Raw genomic sequence first — 21,677 nt, 5'->3', positions numbered from 1 at the left:
CTAAAGTTAAAGAAGGAAGAGAAATAGCATGTGGCATTTTGGGTTTTGTGGAACATATTTTGCTATAATATAAATCTGTTTTTTTTCTCCTAGGGAAATTTTGGTTTGTTTTATCCAATTATTTAATGAAAAGGAAAGCTGTGCTCTGCAAGTCTGAGAATAAAGTGATAAATAGGAAAAAACAGCACCAGTGTTTCAAAAAAATCAAAGAATATTAATTATAAAATTAATCAAGAAAGAATATTAATTTTAAAATATGCATATGCTATGTATGTAGAGGTCATAATGTGAAAAATGGAAAACTCATTTTATCACATGCTTATAAATGCATCACTTAACTGTATTCCATTTCCCTGGAGCTTTTTCTGACATTCCATACTCCTCAGCTACTTTAAAGAGCTTCTTTTTTTCCTTAAACCTCCTCCAAGAGAAATATTTCCTTCTCCCCCATGTCTCAAATTGTGTAATTGTCCCCAAAATTATCTACCCAAAAAACTAGAATTGGCAAGATTTTGTCTTCGGCCAGTAACAGCTTTTCTAGATACATAAAAATGTCATAGCTTTGAAATCCAACATTTCACCAACAAGCAGGACTAGAAATGGGAGTTTTGTACCACTGAGTAGGAGTACTTTTCAGCTTGCCAGTGGGATATATAGCAGTTGCTTCTAGCCCTAAGAGGGCCTGATGTAATGGATTTTAAAGCAGTGGTGGTTTTATGTTTAGTTTTTCTATTTTAGTTCATTTTAGCAAGTATTTAGCATTTATTACCTTTAATGTTTCCCTCCTTAGGAGTCTTGCACAGTTTGATACATGATTACCAAGACATCTGCCTTTACGGGTAGAAGGCTGTAAGACATAGTCCCAATTAAAACTCTATAAAATAGTCCTAAAATTCGTTTTTCTGCAATATGTATATAGAGTACATGATGGTATGATATAATATAAATGTTAGTAGCATCTTATTGTTCTGTTAAAATGAGATTGATAGCTAAGAGAGTGATAGAGAGAGATAAGGTGATGATGTCACTAGATATGACCCCATACAGGACACAATGTGGTATCTAATGTGATGTTATGTCCTAAACCAGTCCCCTAATTTGGGATCTAATCTGATACCTTCTTCCACCTGACACTAAATTGGAAGCCCTGCCATACCAAGGGAGCAAAACCACCAGGCTTTGGTTTATGGCCCAGAATTGATAAAATCACTGACTAATTAATGGTGCCACCCCAAGAAATTATGAGGAAAAAATAGGTAAAAGCAAGAAGACAACTAAAATATAAAAAGAGAGGTGTTTTAAAATACTTGCAAAAAGACCTGTTAAGGACATTTGTAAATGTAAATGTTAAATTAAAAACTCCTCTGTTTTTCCCCACATAATAATTGGAGAGTTGTAAAAGAACTACATATTTATAATGATACACTATAATAATCTGAGATACACGTTATATATTTTAATTGTTTTTATTTAGGAAGAAAATTAGATGTTTTAAATTTAAAAATAAACAGAATTGATAATAATATAGAACTCATGAACTGGAGTAACTGTAATTGTGGGAAATAGATATCCAGTGACGGTTTAATAAGTAGAAGGACACATCCAGTCACATCTTTAGAAAATTTTAGGCAGTTATAACTAGACTTTATACAGCACTCTGTGGCTTCAAATTGTGGTAGAAGCTTTAACAATGCCTGTAACATCCCCGTGAGACTGGTAGGTCATGGGTTCTGCATACCCAACTGTAAAAACTGAGGTTTGGTGCAACCTACTCAAGGGCACCCAGTGTAACAGGGCAGAGCAAGGATTAAGAATGGGGATACCCTGGATACCAGACCTGTATTCAGCCATTCTGAGGTTATGAATTACACATGTGTGACAACAAGGCGTGTATCCATGCCAAAAGGAGAGCATTGTGATATGAGAAGTAGCTCACCCAATCACTGCCTTTGCTTTACAGCTAATTTGAATGCAGCAATTCCATTGGTTGTCTGGAGACTGCACAGATGATGGATTTCCTGGCCCAATTGCCACACCTGTTTGAGAACATGGGGTTTCTGCTTTTAGTATATAAGTAACATAAAATAAGTTCATAAAGTTAGATATATATGAGAGAGAACCAATCTGCACAATAAATGTATACCTGTGTATCTTTTTTCCAAAGGTGGATATGGAAGCCTTCCTCACACTTACTGATGGTGATTTGAAAGAGCTGGGTATTAAAACTGATGGATCAAGGCAGCAAATTCTAGCAGCTATTTCTGAACTGAATGCAGGAAAGGTAGGTATGGTTTGAAATAAGAAAACTGATAAACTAGTTTTTCAGATTTGCTTGTGTTTCAGATCCAAACAATGGATGTTGAAAAAAACCTTAGTTTTATAAACAAGCTATTTAATGTAAATTATTTGTGATAAACATTATATTTCTTTGATATTTCCAGGCCTCCTCCATTAATTCCTTCCTTGTTCAGTAACTGGACAGTTATTCACTTTTTGTACTCATTCATAATAATAAGAAGCTAGTGGTGATTTAAATATTGGTCATATTACAGCTATTTGGCCTTCAACCATCATGATGTCAAAAAAAATTCTATAATTTATCCTTCCCTAGAATAAAGTTGTGCCTATCAGCCTTTTGGTCTCCTTTCAACTGGACTCATATAGCATTTCTCTCAGGCAGCACAGTTTTGTTGTCTTCTTGTTTGGTATTTACAGTTAGATGGAAATAAGGAGAAAGGCAGAAAAAAGGAGAATTCCCTACAATGGATTTCTTTAGTCACAGACTGTGAGCTGGTGCATCTCTGCAGCTAAGTCTTATGGTTCTTCTCAAGTCTTTCAACTCCAAGTTCCATTCTGTCTTTGATCTTTTATACCAATCCAGGCATACAGGACATTAAGGACTTGGCTACACTTACATTTTATAGCGCTCTAACTTGCTGGCTCAGGGGGGTGAAAAATCACCCCCCTGAGCACAGCAAGTCAGAGGGCTTTAAAGCGGGAGTGTAAACAGGCTCCGAGCACTGGCAGCCACATTCCCAGCGCTCGGAGCTAATCCCCTCGTGGAAGTGGATTACCAGGAGCGCTGGGAGACCTTTCTCCCCGCGCTTGTGCGCGACCACACTCGCGCTTCAAAGCACTGCCACGGGAGCACTCCCGCGACAGCGCTTTGAAGTTTCCAGTGTAGCCATGCCCTTAGACTTTTGATCACATCAACCCACATTGCGAAAGCACTATTTGTGGTTCCGTTTCAGGAGTGCTCTCTAGCTGTATCTATCTGTAACGAGGTCGAGACTCACCAGCACGGCGCCTCCTGCTGGTCATCCTGGGAATTGCTCAACTCCAGAGCACCTCCTGATGGCCGGTGTCTCACCTGCCACAGGCCCCTGTGTCCCTTCTGGACCCCGGTGCCCCTTTACCTTGGGATTCTGCCCCCAGCAGTACCCCCTTATTCTGGGTTTCCAGGGGAACCCCCAGTCATCTAAACCCAGCTCACCTCAGAGGCTACTGCCAGTCGTCATCTAGCCCCTGTTCACTGGGGCAGACTGCAGTGTAATGGCCACTCATCATTGGCAAGGTGGGTTGGACCAGCTGCCTCTGCCCAACCCCGGGCTGCACCTCTGTAACCCCAGTACCTGCTTTGTCCTTTAGAAAGGCCTCAGCCTGGGGATTTGCCAGGCCTGAGCTCCCCAACTCCTCTTGCCTTTCCCCAGCACTGCTCTACCTCCGGTACCCTGAGCTCCCAGACAGCCAGGTCCTTCTCTCTCCACTGCTAGAGAGAGAGGGACCCAGCTCTTCCCTGAGCCCTTATAACAGGGCCAGGTGTGGCCTGATTGGGGCATGGCCCCAGCTGTGGCTGCTTCCCCCATCAGCCTAGCCTTTCTTTACCCAAGTGGGGTAACTTCCCTGCTACACTATCCTTATGTAAATACTTAAGGTGCCAGTAGACTGTACTGCAAAATATGTAGCCTAGTGTGTAGGTTTTTCATGAACATAAAATTTGTTGTTGTGCACTTGTGACGTTCCCCCTGTGTTATCCAGACCAGAAACCTGCTAGGTCACTCCAATCCTTGACTCTGGGAGCCAGCCTTACCCTGCTCTGCTGTGAGAACCTCCACTCCTGGGCTGTTCACGCACAGCCTCTGGCATGTAAGCTGCTCCTTGGATTGTGCAACCAAATAACACTAGCCAATAACGCTGGTCCCAGACACAGCCCTAGCTAGGAACCTCTGTCTTACAGTGTCCAGTTATGCCCGCTGGATGCTACAAGCTTATATGGGTTCGTCAATTTAACAAAGAAATTGATATGTACCAGGCTTGTTATCCCAAGGAGAGTCTCTGACACACTTCAAACCAAACACACTGCTTCAGGTAGAATTAAGAAACAGATTTATTCACTACAAAGATAAATTTTAAGTGATTATAAGTCAAAGCATAATAAGTCAGATTTGGTCAAATGAAATAAAAGCAAAACATATTCTAAGCTGATCTTAACACTTTCAGTGCCCTTATAAACTTAGATGCTTCTCACCACAGGCTGGCTGGTTGCTCTTCAGCCAAGCTCTCTCCTTTGATCAGCACTTCAGTCGCTTGATGTGGTGTCTGTAGATATAAGTGGAGGAGAGAGAGAGCCCATGGCAAATGTCTCTTCTCTTTTATCATATCCTTTCTTCCCTCTTGGCTTTGCCTCCCTCCCCCTCCTTAATCACTGACAACACCTCTCCTGCCCCTGCACTTGAGGGCATGTTGTCTTCTGCTGGAAAGGAGCAAGTCTCAGCCCCTCCCATACTTGGAAGCACACTGCTTCCCTGTGTTACAGGGTCACAGGAATCCTCACCCACCTTAGTGGTTTCTGGGATCCCCTGCCCCTGCTCTGGGACACATTGCTCTGTGCTCCCTAGAGCCAGTTTTGCCTCTGGTTCAGCTGCGACCTGCTAGCAGCTAACAACTTGGATAGTTCTTTCCCTGGCAGGCATTACACCCCTATCCCTTCCTGATGTGGTGTTGCCTCCAGCTGCAGTGCAGGAGTTGAACTCAACCACCCTCCCACCTGGGAGCATGTGGCTTCCCCCAGCTGCAGAAGAATCAAGGAGACTCTTTCCCATTCTCTCATCAGTTCCTGAGACCTTACCCTTTCCTTCAGGGTCCAAGCATAACACTGCTTCTTGCTGCAGGCAAATACTTTAACCTGAGCTACACAGAAAAAATTATTACCAAGGAGCAGGTCGACTAGGAGGCATTCCATTATCCCCACAGTCAAAACACTTCCCAAATCTTCCCAGAACATATGGATTTTAGCTAGTGGCATGAGGAATCTGCTTTCGCCCACCCCCACAATCTCTGCCATTTGGCCATACTGGCAAATGGCCTTTGGCCTTTGGGACCACACTCTGCTTAACCAGAGAGATCTAGGCCCCTGTATCCCTCTGCCCCAAGTACTCCCTGCCATTAATTTTGACAGCCTTAACATGCCCCATATCTGGTTCTGCAGAAGCTAACCTCACAGAACCAATATGGTAGGGTTCAATTGCTTGGGGGGTTTCTGTGTTGAGGACAGCAGAACTAACATGAGCTATTGGTTGCCTGCTTCCTCCTAGCCCAGGGCATTTATTCCTCAGGTGATCAGTGGAATTACACTGATAGCACCTTTTGGGCTCTTATGCTTTTACAAGAGATTTGGAATGAGAGTTACCGGTAGAGGAATGTTTTTGCGTAAGAGAGTGTTTAGGCTCCCAACCCCCTTCTCTCTTCCCAGGGATCCTCCCTTCCCACCAGTTTAGGGTCGGGGGGTTCTGGTTCTGCTTCTCTAGAAGGTCCAGTTGGTGTTTTCGCTCTCTTTCCCTCTCTCTTTTTCTTCCATGGCCCTTCTGTGTGCAGCCTCCTCTCTGGCTGCCTCCCTGGCTGCTTCTTTTTCTTTTTCTTCTCTCTCTCTCTTTTTGCTTTATCTCCAGTTCTTTCATTTGCAATAATCTCTGGTGCTCCCTCTCCTTTTCTGCAATCTGCAGCCTAAAAAGCTCCAACTTCCCAATCGCTTCATTGCTTTCACTCATTTTCCTGCTTTTCTGTTCCTACTTCCCTTTCCTGAAATAAGCAAATAGAAAATAACAAAACTGTGACCTCCCCCGACTGTTCTTAGCCACTGCACTTAAGACTCACTTAAAATCACAAATATCAGTGTTTAAAGTGTGAACTTCACTTGGAGTAACAAGCTGCACATACACCCTGCTCACTGTGCCACTATGACGTTCCCTGTGGTGTTATCCAGACTGGTGATCTGCTAGGTCACTCCAATCCTTGACTCTGGGAGCCAGCCTTGCCCTGCTCTGCTGTGAGAACCCCCACTCCTGGGCTGTTCACTCACAGCCTCTGGCATGTAAGCTGCTGCCAGCTACTTGCAACCGAATGGCACTAGCCAATATCTCTGGTCCCAGACACAACCCTGGGAATCTCCAGCTTGCAGCGTCCATGGACTGTAGGGCTAGAAGAACATGTTTGCACCTCTATCTACCAGCTATTCCCAATAGGTTCCATGGCCATGAGGCTGGGCACACAATGTCTACAGTACGGCTCTGTGAAGGCAAAGTAAGGAAACAGAATTTCTTTTTTTTGTTTTCAATCCAAGTAAATCTGAATTGTATAATTTCCAAAATTAAGAAAATAAAATAAAAACAATTAAATATATATTGCTTTGTGTTTGCAGAGTATAAGTTTTGATTATGTTCAATTCATATGATAATTGCTTTCCAGGATAGACACAAATTTTCATATTTATGTTTAACCTTTATAAATGTATTATCGAATGAGAAATTTAAGAATGCCTTTTTTGTTTGTCTGTTTCTTTTACAGGGACGAGAGAGGCAGATTTTACAAGAAACTATACACAATTTCCACTCTTCCTTTGAGAGTAGTGTTAGTAATACCAGACCTCCTGGCAATTCTCAGTGTAAGTATTATTCATATGTTGTTGGATCAACTTCAAGCAATTTTTCTTAAATCAGGGTAAAGTACAATATGTGCAAACATACTATGTGTTGGTTTAAAGATTCCTGCATTTCTTTCTCTTTCAGACTGTAGTGAAGATTTCAAAGTAAAAAGGCAGAAAGTTTATAAGATTTTTGTATAGGGATAGTATTTATGTGTTTCAAACACATTAGTGTGTATTTGGTTAATTCAGAACTTTTTAAATTGACAATGCATTGCATTTTACATTGAAAGCCACTGGGGGGGGGGCATGTTTTTCATATGAGGTAGGTCTCAACTGCATAATGAGATAGCTAGGGTTGCTCCTTGTCTAACCCTAGAAGCAGACCAATTTCTCGCCTCTTATGGTCATCAAATAGGCTATGTAGTGGAGTAATGGCTACTGTACTTGTTGTGCTGCATTTTTGCAGTACATGAACATCAGTGCTGAGCCCTGCCTCTTACATTCTGTATGGAAAGAAGAGGAGATCATTTGGACATTGCTAGTGAGTGTCTCCAGACCCACATGGAGAAACTCTGCTTTCTGTAAATTCACGGTTACAGAAACTTTTGGAAGACTGACAATTACTTCACCTCCAGCCAAGGCTAACTGGCCTTATGCAGTTTCTCCTGCTGGGGGTCTTTATGATGGTATAACAGCTCTCTGATCCTTCTATGGCTGCAGAGTCTGCAAATATCCGGGATCCCATGGCAGATTTGCAGTGTAGGTCTGTCCCAAGCAGTAGAATCAGTTATTTTGCCAAATGTAGGAAATAACCAATTCCATTATTTTTCCATGCCCCCAAACCCCTTGTACTGGCCATGAGCAACTTCTGTCACTTGAATGACAATTGGACCCTCTGTATAGGACAGTAACCTCTAGTTCCTCTACCTGAGGACAGTTCAGGCTCCCAGTTTAGCAATTCAGCAACTTGACTCAACTGGCTCTCTGTTATAGACGTTATAGTTTTCTGGGGCGATTACTTTTAGTTGGTGTAGCTGCAAGGTTGCTGTTTTAGTTAGGACAGTGGTAACAATTTCCCCACAAATCCTGGAATCCCCACAAAGCCTCCCAAATACACTAATGAAATCAGAACAATGAGAGAGACATTACTATTACCTAACTGTGCGTATGCTGCCCCCTTGTTACCATCATCCCCAGATGTGAGACTGGTGAACAGTGTAGAACACAACACATGCAGCGGAAAAGAATGCATTTCTCCTGCCAACAAGGTCCAAGCCAGATGCAGAGATGCATTTCTGGCTGTTCTGTCTGTACAGGGTTGGGAGACAGGGGCAAGGCCTGCTCCAGGCAGTGTTTCTGAGCCTGGATTCTTACTTTAAGAATGGTATTCATTGGCCTACAGACATTTACCGTGCTATATACCATGTGTTCCCCTTCAGTTGATTGAAATGCACCTTGCATCTACTCACAAAACTGCTTCAGTCGTTTATTGGTCATACTAAGTAATGTTCAAAGTAGATTTTGCTTTTGCTGGTCTAAATAATGACTGAGTCTCAATCATTCCAGCCTTGATAAATTAAATGATAATGTGTATGGTACCTCATTATGTACCTCAACACAGGTACAAATAGTCCTCCCACTGCCATTTTGTTGTGCACTAGTGTAACAACGCAGCCTCTGGAGGGACACAACTGAGAGTATCCATTCAGGACAAATTGCTTAGAGCAGGGCAGACATAGCCCACGGCTGGGGTTCTTTGCGCACCAAACCAGCCAAACAGAGAGGACTTCAGTTTTACCCCACTAGCTAACCAGAAGTCATACAAGCAATTCCCTTAGACACTCCAGTTTCCCAGTATCACCACCAGCACTGCTCATTATGGGGATGAATGGTTATGAAAACCAATACCCCCATAAAAGAAAAAAGGTTCTCCTGATCCCAAAGGACCAAGCCCCAGACCCAGGTCAATATACAAGTCAGATCTTACCCAGAAATCATGCTGTTGCCAATCCTTTAGAATCTAAAATCTAAAGGTTTATTCATAAAAAGAAATAAAGATGAGAGCTAAAATTGGTTAAATGGAATCAATTACATACAGTAATGGCAAAGTTCTTGGCTTGGCATAACTGTGCGTATGCTGCCCCCATGTTACCATCATCCCCAGATGTGAGACTGGTGAACAGTGTAGAACACAACACATGCAGCAGAAAAGTATGTATTTCTCCTGCCAACAAGGTTCCAGCCAGATGCAGAGATGTATTCAGGCTTGTAGCAGTGATGGAATAAACTGCAGATTCAAATCAAAATCAAGTCTCTGGAGTACATCCACAGCTTGGATGGGTCATTCAGTCCTTTGTTCAGAGTTTCAGTGTAGCAAAGTTCTTCCAGAGGTAAGAAGCAGGATTGAAGACAAAATGGAGGGGTTTCCAGGACCTTTTATGTCCTCTGCCATGTGGAAGGACACCCCTTTGTTCTTACTGTGGAAAATCACAGCAGCAAGATGGAGTTTGGAGTCACATGGGCAAGTCACAGTTCTTTACATGGAGAGCAACCATTGCTCACATGCTACCTTGAACGTTCCCAGGAAGACTTTTCATGTGAATTGGAGTCTCCCAAGGTCCATTGTCAGTTAAGTGTTTTTTGATTGGGCACTTAAGCTGCAAATTCCTTTCTCAAGAAGCTGACCAAATGCTTCACTAATGCTACTTGGAATCAGACACATTGAGATACAAGTAGATAGCCAATATTCATAATTTCAACTACAAAAATGATACACACATACAGACAGCATAATCATAACCAGCAAATTTCAACCTTTCTATAGACACCTTACTGGACCTCCTTTGTACAGGATTTGGTGCAACTATAGGACCTTGGTTGCAACAATGATCTATATTGGTCACAGTTCTTGTCAATAATGTCACAACTAGTGATTGCTGAGGTAGTCTGTCTGGTCCGTTTTCTACTCTCCACTACACAAGGGTCAACTTGCCCAAAAGCTTCTTTTTCAGTACAAATATCACTGAAAACATGAGGGAGCTAAGTTTTCATTTTCAGAATAGAGAATTTCTGGTGATATACCCGTGGCAACTTCTGGATAACTTTATTATCAACATCTCAGGCATGAAAAGCATCTTATGAGCATAGTGCCAGATGGGCAGAGGCTGATGTTTGGATTCTGATATGGAGTGAGCTGGAGATTCAGGCGGAGCGGAGTGACTGCAGAAGAAACACTTGGGTATATAGCCTTACCAAATGGCCAGTATTTGACCAGCCTGGCTGTTATTTATGGATTTGCCAGTTGCCAGAAAAATAATTTAATCTGCCAGGTTTTTTTTTACATAGGTTTAAAGATTTTCATTATTATGACAATACACTGGGATATCTAATGTTAAAAGTTTCTGTGTCCAGCTCAAGATGTTGCAATGTTCCCACTTCCGTAGTATAAACAATAACAGATCAAAAACTGTTGAAAATACAGCAGCTGTCTGCCTGAAAACATGCAAGCACATTGTGGTCATGTGTGAGAGAGGATTTGAGTCACGTGAGAGTGATAACATTGCACGTCTCCTTGATCTTATCTATATGTGTTATCTCTCTAGATAGTATAAGTGGCTGTTCAAGGGACGAGGGGTTGCTGAGTTGCCTTATGGTTGGTGGTTGAGGTTGCTGTGGGCTTGCCTTGGGGAGTTGAGGCGGGTGCCAGGGTTTTTTTCCATTTCAGAGGTGGTAACCCTAGGGTATATCATCATATTTAGGTCTTGTGATGGGGTATACTGGGTGCGTTGAGGCTCCCTGCTGGAGGCCTCATGGTCCTACCACACCCTGCCCCAGAAAAGAAGCAGGGAAGGTGGGTCCTCCAGGCCTGCCTAGAAAGCCTGCAGGGAAGCAGCCAATCTGAGTTCAGCAGGCTCAGTTAAAAGTTGCTGCAGGGCCTGAGCCGGTCAGTTCCTGGCTGGCACCAGAGGAGTAAAGACGGATGCTCCTTGCTGGAGCTCAAGGGAGAACCAGCAGATGGGTTCTGGTGGCATTGGCATTTGGTGAGTAAGGAGAAGAGTTGAGAACTTCAGCCCTGAGTTAAGAGTGAAGCGAAAGAGGGTAAGTGGAAAGTGGCCCAGGGAATAGCAGCAGCAACTATTGGAGGAAGCAGTACATGGCTGCTGTCTGTAGGATCCCTGGGTTGGGACCTGGAGTAGTGGGTGGGCCCAGGTCCCCTCAGTGGCCAGTGATGAAGTGGCCTAAGCCCCAAGGAAGGGATAAGACTCTGCATTAAAAGCCCAAGAAAGGGGCTGGGAGTTTAAACAGGCCCAGGGACAGGGCTGAAGCTCCTGAAGAGGTCTAACCATTGGTTGTAACTTTGTTACTCCAGAAGGAGTTCCTTCATGCAGTGGACTGTTTGTGATTTGGCCGGAGGGCTGAGCCACTGAAGACTCACCTGACAAGGCCTAGAGCTGATGGAAGGTGCTCATGAGAGGTGAGCACGTCCTGTCACACGTCTCCAAGCAACTTGCTAAGCTCAGCACTATCCAGATTGGAAATCTGTGTTGGCAGAAAATTAAAAGTTTAAAAGTCCTTTTGAAGAAAACAAAATGTAATAATGAAAAGTCTAGGGTTACATGAAACACTACAAGGAGTTGGCCAACAGTTGCTGTTGAACAATCAACCAACAAGATGCTGGTGGCTAGATCCCCTGGGAGGAGTGGAGGCTGCAAACAGCCAGGGGATCAGGGATCCAAACCTGCTAGTCTTGCAGATCCTCTTTGGGGAAGAGAGGCCAGGAAGCAGAGGTGGCTGTGGACTAGTAGCAGAAATATTAGCTGTCGAGGAGGAAGACAAATCAGATTGTGAAGGAACCTCTACACTAGGTCAGTAGCTTTGTATGGTAAAATTATTCATTGGACACTTTTATGCAGCCTCTAAATCGTAGGGAAGTGATTTCTGGGACCTCACAGGCATTAGCGTTTGTAAAAGGATGGGTGTAGGTTCACAAGTGTCCACTTCTTTTCCTACTCTGTCAGTACCAGTGTTGTCAACTCTTGCAATTTTATCATGAGTCTCGCAATATTCAGTGTTATTCTTAAAGTCCAACCGTTGGAGTCAGGTCATTATAGGAGAATCTCAGCTTTCATTAAAAAAGTAGGTTTCAGAGTAGCAGCCGTGTTAGTCTGTATCCGCAAAAAGAACAGGAGTACTTGTGGCACCTTAGAGACTAACAAATTTATTAGAGCATAAGCTTTCGTGGGCTATCGCCCACTTCATCGGATGCATAGAATGGAACATATAGTAAGAAGATAGATAGACAGATAGATACATACAGAGAAGGTGGAAGTTGCCATACAAACTGTAAAAGGCTAATTAATTCAGATGAGCTATTATCAGCAGGAGAAAAAAACTTTTGTAGTGATAATCAAGATGACCCGTTTAGACAGTTGACAAGAAGGTGTGAGGATACTTAACATGGGGAAATAGATTCAATATGTGTAATGACCCAGCCACTCCCAGTCTCTATTCAAACCCAAGTTAATGGTATCTAGTTTGCATATTAATTCAAGCTCAGCAGTTTCTCATTGGAGTCTGTTTTTGAAGCTTTTCTGTTGCAAAATTGCCACCTTTAAGTCTTCTACTGAGTGGCCAGAGGGGTTGAAGTGTTCTCCTACCAGTTTCTGAATGTTATGATTCCTGGTGTCAGATTTGTGTCCATTTATTCTTTTGCGTAGAGACTGTCTGGTTTGGCCAATGTACATGGCAGAGGGGCATTGCTGACACATGATGGCATATATCAAAGCAGTAAGTTTCATTGAAACTGGCACAATCCTGCAAAATGTTTGTCTCAACAAATTGGCATTTTCTGCCAAAAATAGTAGTTTCCTGACTCAGAAATGAGAATGCACAGAAAAAGAACACATAATTTGTCATTAAAAAAATCTCATGACTTTTAAGCCAGTCTCACCCTTTGAGGAGATCTGACTCATAGTTTTGGAATACTTAGGACTGGCAACACTGCAGCACTCAGTGTTGCCCTCTGCCATTCCTCGCTGCTCTCTCAACCTCTGCACAAATAAGAACTCTACAGTAATTGTCCTGTTCCAATCCATCCTACCCCAGCCACCCCTATTTGAATCATGGACTGCCATTACCAGTCAGGACTGATCCAAAATGGCAGACAGTGTAGGGGAGGAGGATGGATTTAAAAATGTATTCACTGTCTGCAATGTAAAAGAGTTAGCAAAAAACAAAATGTAATTTTAATCCTAGAAAATAAACCATTGTCACTATGACCAAAGTAATTTCATCAGCTTGTATCTGTTGGTATTTGGTTCCTCTGAACATGCAGACACAATCACATCTTTGGTTTGCAGGCATGAAGAGCAGCATCGTGCTGGCATTTCAAACAGCAACACCTGAGCAATTGCAAGACAGATAATTTTAGACAATTGTAAACACAATTTTGGAAATCTATTGAGGTGCAACAACCACAAGCGGCCTAGCATAACATTCTGTTTATTTTCCCCTAGACTGCAGCACAGTCTTAAACAGCAATATCAGATAAATGCCTATATGCCAGTCTTTCTCAACAATTCTGTTTTATTTAGATTCTTAGACTACTCCTATCAACAGGGAGTCTGAGCGCCTTCCAGAAGTGCAGTTAGCATCATGAATAGCATCTGTCACATCTGGTGCTCTCCTTATTCTCTAAATGGGGAAAAACTATAGAAAAACTTTCTATTAAATTATATGGCAATGAGTTTATCCCTCGGGACCCTACAGTGGCTAATAAAGTCCCTCCAATCCATGAGCAGCTGTGGGGAAACCATATGGGAAAATAATGCTGTAGCATTTGTGTGAGGATTATCACTAACTCTTTGGAATAATTCCTTTTTTCCTCTGGAGCAAGGTGATATTTCCTGGAGAAATGGCTGCCTGTAACAATTCAACTGCCTACATTTTAAATAATTACTAAATTTGCTCTGATCATAGCATGCCCCCAAACCTCTTCTTGCCACATTAGTAGCTTCCCCTATCACTCCTTGATCTTGCTAGGGACAAGTCCTGAGCATGAGCCCATAAGAAGCGGGCTGACCTTACCATTGCACTCTAGGGACCAGACTATGCTTACACTAAAGCTTGGTATTCAAAAATATATTGGTATTGTTATCTTTCTCAAAACAGTTTGCATTCCCAGCTTGTGTAATGGAGTGTTATAACTACCAACTTCATTATTTTCAATTCAGTCACTGGAATGGATGATCCAGCTCTTGAGGGAAGGTGTGCAGACTGCCCGCCCAGGTTCACACTCCCAGAATAATCAACAACAAGCACAAAAGCAAGGAGGATCTGTGTGTGGAATTAGAGAGAATATACAGATTTAAGGAGATGTAGTACAAGGAAAACAAAGACAGGCAGAAAAAGTATTAATAGGTGACAAATTCAGTTGGGACAAAGACCGAGTAGACGTCTTAAAAGACAAACTCGGCCAACCTAAAATACATAAAATGAGTCGGTGTTCCTTTAGGGAACTGTCCCGACTTAGACGTCTGGTTACCCATACAGGAGGACTTTACACACCAATCACACAAGAAGAAAAGTCGGGTTCGTCAGAGCGATGCCCGGTGCAACACACAAAAGGAGCCCACAGGCTACTGCCTCAATCGCCCTTTCTTTCACACCAAGGGTTTTACCCAAGGCGCGGTGCGGCTGCGATTGTGCAGATTTCACTCACTCAGACCGTGGGGACAGGAACCCTTTGGTCAGCCGATCCCCGAACGGAGACGGCACCCAGACTCAACACACCACAGGGAGGACGGATAGATACAGAGACAAGACAGTCCTCAGTCCGGACAAAACACAGAAATAATTACTTGACCAGTTTCCTGATGTCAGATCCCAGGATCCCTACCAGAACAGAGTTGGAACCAACAGGTTCGATGGCATAAACTTCACTGTGGTCATGCACCCTGACGTTCTGGCGGAGGACCGCTCGGGCCAAATGCCCCGGTGCCGGCTTGCCACGGCCATCCTAAGAATGGTCAGGAGTCACACGGCCCCAGTGAAGATGGTTGCCATCTCGGTGGAACCTCCAAATTGTCAAAGTCAGATTCAAGATTCACTGAATTTGTCAGACCACTCTGTTTATTAGCAAAGCGCTTTGCCAGTGCACCCAGATATGTGTGAGCCTCCTGCGAAAAGCTCAAGCCAACACATTTATACAGACAAGCCAAAGCCAATCCAACATAGGAGACAAAAGGAAGCAGAAACTGACAAATATACATATCTTATTTGCATACTAACGTTTACCAATCTCCTAGCTCAGTAGGAGCTCTAAGTTAATTAGTTTGAGGACCCATTGTCTCACACTCCTTAATGTTTCTCTTCCTGACAACTATATTTCAACAAATCTTTCAAGCAGCATTTCTTTAATGAATTATAATTTCAATATAATTCATTCTACTTTCACATAGGCTAGTAAGAAATAAATGGGTGATTATATGGCTAACTAAATGCAACGTGAGACAGACTTGTGGAGGAAGGCAGATTGTTCCACCTATTGCTTTTTAATGTTTTTTTGGGACTATAAACTCAATTGCTGACTGTGCCCTCAGCCACCCAGTACCTCCTGCCAAGGTCACTCACTGCTTCTGGAAAATATATATGAAATTCACTACAAGAACCTTTGGAAAAGTTGATGTGTATATTATATTTTTGGCAGCCAACCTGTTTCATAATAAAGTTTATTGTTGAAATAAAGGTTTATTTGTACTTAAGTTATGTCATCTCTCCCTGAAAACATTGCATTCTGTAACCTAGCTCATTACAACACAGAGAAACATACATTAACTTACTCCTTCACCCTTAAAATTTAGAACAGAGGACCAAACTATGGGGGCCCAAGCAAGATGGTTGTCTGAGCTCTGAGGGGATTATTCTATTGAATAATCTGTCTCCATCCGTACCCTAACCTCACTGTAACACCCCAAAAGCAGGGCACCAGAAGGCATGGCTCCCATAACAGGCTACAAGGATACAAGGCTAAAGTCATTTGACTACTAAAGCAGATATCAGAGATTTACGGTCTGAATTCAAAGCTGATTTATTCTCCAAGATTTCTGCAATCAAAGAGGAAGTAAGTATAGAATTTGTAGGCTGGATGCTGCATTGGGAGAAATATCAGAGAAGAGAGAAAGCTGCTTCTTCCTTGTGTAAATTTGCTGGAGCCAAAAGAGAGAAGAAGCAACCTGAGAATTTAAAAAGTGTCTGAAAAAGATGAGGAAGGAAATCGTATTATCTTTTTACAAACCTTTATGAATTAGTTGTTAAATTTCATGTCAGTGGCAGAGATTAAAATAGAGTACCCCGCCTTAGGCTGGTAGCAGACCCAGGGATTTCATTATGAGCTTTCACCTTTACCAAAAAAAGTCTTGATTATGAAAAAAGGCTAGATATCACCCAGAGTCTATACTCCAAGGCCACAATCTTCAGTTTCTCCTAGATCTTCTGCTCTAATTTTTAAAAAGAGTAAAGCGTTGAGTAAAATTAAAGCAGCAATTAGAAGGGTAGAGATTCTCTGTAGCAGAGAATTTCCATTCAGCTTCTAACATCGGATTTGTACAGCGAGAGCCTCTCGGGAAGGGAAAACTACACTCGGGATAGAGATCCAAAGCTCTATCATGCAAGAAAAGTCTGTGGTAGTAACTGTTGAAGAGCTGGTCAGAAAATAATGGCAGAGAGTGAAGCTGAAGAAAAGGAGAGCGAGAAAAGAAAAGAAGGACCTTCTCTAGTAGAAGTGGAGCCAAGGGACTTAGATACCAGAAATGTAATTGAAGATTAACTAGAAAGGATTTAAATGAACAGTTGAACATTAGCTATGATTATGGTGAAAAGAAAAGATTGTGCAGTTCAATTTAATTGTGGTAATCAATTAGCAGTAACTGCCCCCCCCCCGAGTAAATTAAAGTTATTAAGGGAACATGCAGTGAAATGGAATTTGTATCGGGGGGGGGCAAGAGAGACCCTCCCCCATAGGGATGGTAAAGATTGGAGAAAATAGATAGTGGGTGTGTAGGGACCTATAGGAAGTTTGTATAATTCATTATGTAATTCAAAATATCAGGTGATAGGCTGTTCTCCTGGGGGTGAATAATGAGGTCTCGGTGGTGGAAAATTTACCTTACTTGGACTGCAAGGGATAAGCAGCACAAGTATTCATGGAGAGAGTATGGGGGTTTGGTGTTCAGCCAAGTATATAATTCATTTAGGGACTGATTTATATGAAAAGTCAAAACAACATATTTGGATTCAAAATTAGAAATATACATGAAATTTATCCAGAGGAGAGAACTGGGGAGGAAGTGAGGGGCTTGATAAAAAAGGGAAACAACTATGAAAACTTACAAGCAGAAATCATGCCATATTCAAGTACAGTTTGACAGTTGTGGGAACAATACATTTAGTAATGAGATGTGTATCATAGAAGGGTTTGTGTCAGTAAATGGCCTCTTCATAGTCAAGTTTAGAGTGTTGGTGTTCCAATTCAACAAGGCACTTAAGCATGTACCTAGTAGCAAATATCTCAGAGCAAGTAATTAATTCCTGGGGGAGCAAACAGCTCTGCATCTCTCTCTATCAGTGTTATAGAGGGCGAACAATTTATGAGTTTACCCTGTATAAGATTTATACAGAGTAAAACAGATTTATTTGGGGTTTGGACTCCATTGGGAACTGGGTATCTGGGTGCTGGAGGCAGGAGCACTTCTTAAGCTGTTTTCAGGTTAGCCTGCAGCTTTTGGGGGACGTGGTTCAGACCTGTGTCTGTGTTTGCAGCAGGTTAGCGTGTCTGGCTCAACAAGGCAGGGTTCTGAACTCCCAAGCTGCCAGGGAAAATATGCTGAGACTACTTCTGAGCCCATCAGGTGGCAGTTCACAAGGGGGTTTCTGTGACCCAACCCGTCACACCTGTTTTTTGGTTGTGTTTTTTTGCCTTCCTCTGCAGCATGGGGCACAGGTCACTTGTTGGTTTGAACTAGTGTAGATGGTGGATTCTCTGTAACTTGAAGTCTTTAAATCATTATTTGAGGACTTTAGTAACTCAGAGGTTAGGGGTCTATTACAGGACTGGGTGGGTGAGGTTCTGTGGCTTGCAATGTGCAGAAAGTTAGACTAGATAATCATAATGGTCTCCTCTGGCGTTTAAGTCTATGTGCTTAACATTAAGTACCTGAATAATCCTATTGAAATCAGTGGGCTACTCATGTAATTAAGTACCTTGCTGGATCAGGGCCCTGGTTAGAGGAAAAGACTCCATGAGCTGGACTCCATAATCAGGGTCTTTTCTCCTACAACTTGTTATTGAGTCATGGGATCAAATAGACCACTGATGAAATCGAGTGCAACAACACTGAACATTGAAGTCAGGAGTTTTGTGTCTGATGACGAATGTAGTCCATTTTCTTTAAAATATTGCTATGATTGTTAGTTGAGCATGTTGTGGGAACTGCCAGAAACTAATAATAAATGATCTCTTTTTCTCTCTCTCTTTCTTTGCAGCATCTGGATACTGGATTAAACCACACGAATCTGTGCCTACCAGGAGGTAGCTTGGATAAAGATATTTTGGTATTTTTAAGCCTGGGGCATGGATGATTGAACTCAAATGTACAGAAGAAAATATGTAAAGCTAGGTGCTAACCACGGTGTCTCAGCACAGAGTGTGCAGGAGGTTGCTGCAGTAACCTTGTTATGGCTCCAGTTCAGCAAAGTATCCCTTTAACTTTGAGAATAAATAGGTTTACTGACTTTAAGGGGACTACTCACATAGTTAGAGTAAAGCACATGGTTAAGTGCATAGCTGGTTCTGGGTCGATAGGAACAAGGCTAGAGAGAATAGTGGCATAGGGAGATGTGTAGGTCACCCTTCAGAAGTACCAGTTTGAAGAGCTCACAGAAGACTTATGAAGGCATAGCCAAGCACCACAGAAATTCAGGAGGCAAAAAAGTTGTTGCAAATTCTGAGAGCTTGTAAATGTGGAAATCTCTAAATTGAATATGCCACTATAGAATGTTATGTCTCTACAAAGGACAGAGGCCACGTTACAAGATTGAATAGTTCTGTGTGAAGGAGTAGAAAGGAAGAATATTGATGCATATTAACTAACTAAAACATATTTAATTTAATCAGTGCTAAGAACACTAAATACAGTTATGCTGATTAAATATTTATTTGTGTAAATATAAAAATATCACTAAGAAAATGCATAATCTGTCACCAATATTTACACAGAAATAATGTAAAAATGAGACATTTTAAATTGGTGATGTTTTGTTTGACATTAAAACCATCTAACTGATTTTGTATTCTCTACTTTTGATTAACAGACATTGTAACAGGGTACAAAACAATTTTTGTATTCCTATAATAATTGTTTTTTAAACCATGAATGCTGAAAGGATTAGCACAAGAATTATGGATGGAGCTATTTGTTAGTATTGTGCATAAGAGTTTTTGTTGAGCAATTAAAATACAAGCTATGATAAACTTCTAAAGTTAGTTTTCTCCTTTCTTAAATTTGCAAGTGACAAATGTTCAAAATTGCACTATTGGCTAGATTCAATGTGAGTCTGAGGGTGTGAATACAGCTAAGGTCAAGCAGAACTTGCTCAGATCATTGGTGCAGAGGACAGAGCTTTAACTAGTTCATTCATTACATGAAGAGGCCATAGAATTCCCATGGGCTTGCTGCAAACTGGTATTTTTAATACAACTGCACATACTGTATAAGTGCCACATAATAGTACTCCCTAGATACCTTGATTACTGACTCCTGGCTCTGGAGTTCCAGTGGGGACCCTTTTAAACTGCTCTTCCCCTAGGTGGGGGCTGGTTATAGTGTGTCAAGGGCACTGAAATTGTTGATGGTGAGCATAGTTGCAGGAAGGGGGGTACAAAAAGGGACCTGTAATGAACAGGGAAGATGGGGGCATAGCACCAGCGGCTGACCCTACTTTCTCTGCTGCCCATCTATTTCAGTTCCGCCAGACTCTGGCAGGTTTGACAGCCTCTTCAGTAATTGCCCTCCACATTTGGCTGTGTAACCTAATGTTCCAAGTAAGGGCAGAAGTAGCCAGCAAATGGAGCTGCTCCGAGTAGGTGGACTCAGCATGGCAGCCAAGTGGAGAAGGATTTTTTTGAAGTCAAACGCTGAAGTACAGACGATGTCAAAGCAAGAGAATATAAAGAATTAAATCTTTGTAAAAATATCCTTTAAATAAGATAACCAGCCTAAGAAGGGGAAACAAATGGCTGGTGAGAGAAACACTAAAATAAAATTATCAAGTAGTAACCACTGATGTGGATCTGTTGGAGGAACACGGATATAAAGAGAAAGATACGGTGGAGAAGGATTCTCTGTAGGGACTTGAATTGCCACTATGATTGACACTGGATAAAGAAAAAGAGAGTGAAGATGAATATAATCTGGTGCTTCGAGCACTCACCTAGAGACTCAAGTTTCCAGTGACTAATTATTTTATAAAAATTGGGAGAGTTTTGGAATGCCCATACTAAAATATCCCATAGCCTAGTGGCTAGGGCACACTCATGTAATGTGGGAAACTCAAGTTTAAATCCCTTTTCTACATCAGGTGCATGGGGGAGTTAAACCTGAGTCTCCGACATCTCAGTTTAGTGCCCCACCCACTCAGCTAAAACTTATGATGAAGGTGGTAGGAACCACCTGCCCCTTCCAGCTGTTTTATGAATCCTTTCTTTTGCTTTTGTCAAAATGCCTGCAAAATTTTAACAAAATGTATGGGTAACACCAAAATGAAATGTTTAATTTCAACGTTACCAGAATGGTTTGCCCTTGTTGTTTTGGACAAAACTATTCTGTGACCATGCCATGAAGTTGCAAATAGTTTTGGTAGAAACTTCATTTTGATTAATAAATTGTTCATCCAAAAAAATTCACCCAGCTCTATTTAGGAGTGAGAAGGGGCAAGTAGTGCTTCACCATTGATTAAGATATTTAAAATTTGTTTGTACACAGCACTAGGAAAAGTGCTAGGAGTAGGTCCTCTAGCATAGACAGAAATATGAACTAGATGGCTTTTCATCTGTACATTTTATACTCCATGACCATTCAACTCTTGGTTACAATCATTGTTTGTATGCTGTAGTCAGTTATCCACTGGGAATTTGACAGAGACCACCTCTTCATTTCACATAGGTCACCAAACAGCCATAATCTAATAAAGACTCATCATTAGTGATCTGTCCTGGATTAAACCAATCTTAGAATATCAGGGTTGGAAGGAGGTCATCTAGTCCAACCCCCTGCTCAAAGCATGACCAATCCCCAATTTTTGCCCCAGGTCCCCAAATGACCCCCTCAAGGATTGAGCTCACAACCCTGGGTTTAGCAGGCTAGTGCTCAAACCATTGAGCTATCCCTCCTCCCAAAAGTGAAAGGCTCCGTGTATCATTCTCCTCTGTGACCCTGGTGCTCCTTTCTATCCTGTTTAGGTGGAAGATTTCGTAAATGTGGCTTGTATTTCACTACCCCGGTTAAAAAATGACTCCTTTAGAGTTTCATAAATGAAAGAAATATTTATTTTTCTCTTCACTCTAGAATTATGGATTCAGCTAAACCATAGCTTCTAACTCATGGCAGTACTGTAACACCAAGTAGCAGGAGTGTAGTTTTATTTTATAATAAGCTTTTACAAAGGTACTTGAAATTTTGTTTTCTTTTTCTTTATTTCT

The 21,677-nt window shown here is 41.9% G+C and overlaps 1 protein-coding gene across 5 annotated transcripts in view; it reads left to right on the top strand.

Moving 5' to 3' along the window:
• ANKS6 (ankyrin repeat and sterile alpha motif domain containing 6) overlaps positions 1–19,459 on the top strand; it is a 78,223-nt gene extending 58,764 nt beyond the window's left edge. For 4 of the 5 annotated variants that reach the window (XM_075125487.1, XM_075125491.1, XM_048839473.2 and 1 more), the window contains 3 exons: positions 2,165–2,281; positions 6,844–6,940; positions 18,464–19,459. In XM_075125487.1, the coding sequence (XP_074981588.1) occupies positions 2,165–2,281; positions 6,844–6,940; positions 18,464–18,513 (264 nt within the window). In that variant the 3' untranslated portion in view covers positions 18,514–19,459. Of the gene's footprint in view, positions 1–2,164; positions 2,282–6,843; positions 6,941–11,291; positions 13,210–18,463 lie in introns of those variants that run through there. The other variant, XM_048839475.2, reaches the window with a different exon arrangement.
• Positions 19,460–21,677: the final 2,218 nt, after the last annotated feature.

The sequence above is a fragment of the Caretta caretta genome, chromosome 2 (genome assembly GCF_965140235.1).
Source record: "Caretta caretta isolate rCarCar2 chromosome 2, rCarCar1.hap1, whole genome shotgun sequence".
Taxonomy (NCBI): Eukaryota; Metazoa; Chordata; order Testudines; family Cheloniidae; genus Caretta; species Caretta caretta.
This window is presented reverse-complemented; position numbering and strand designations above follow the sequence as displayed.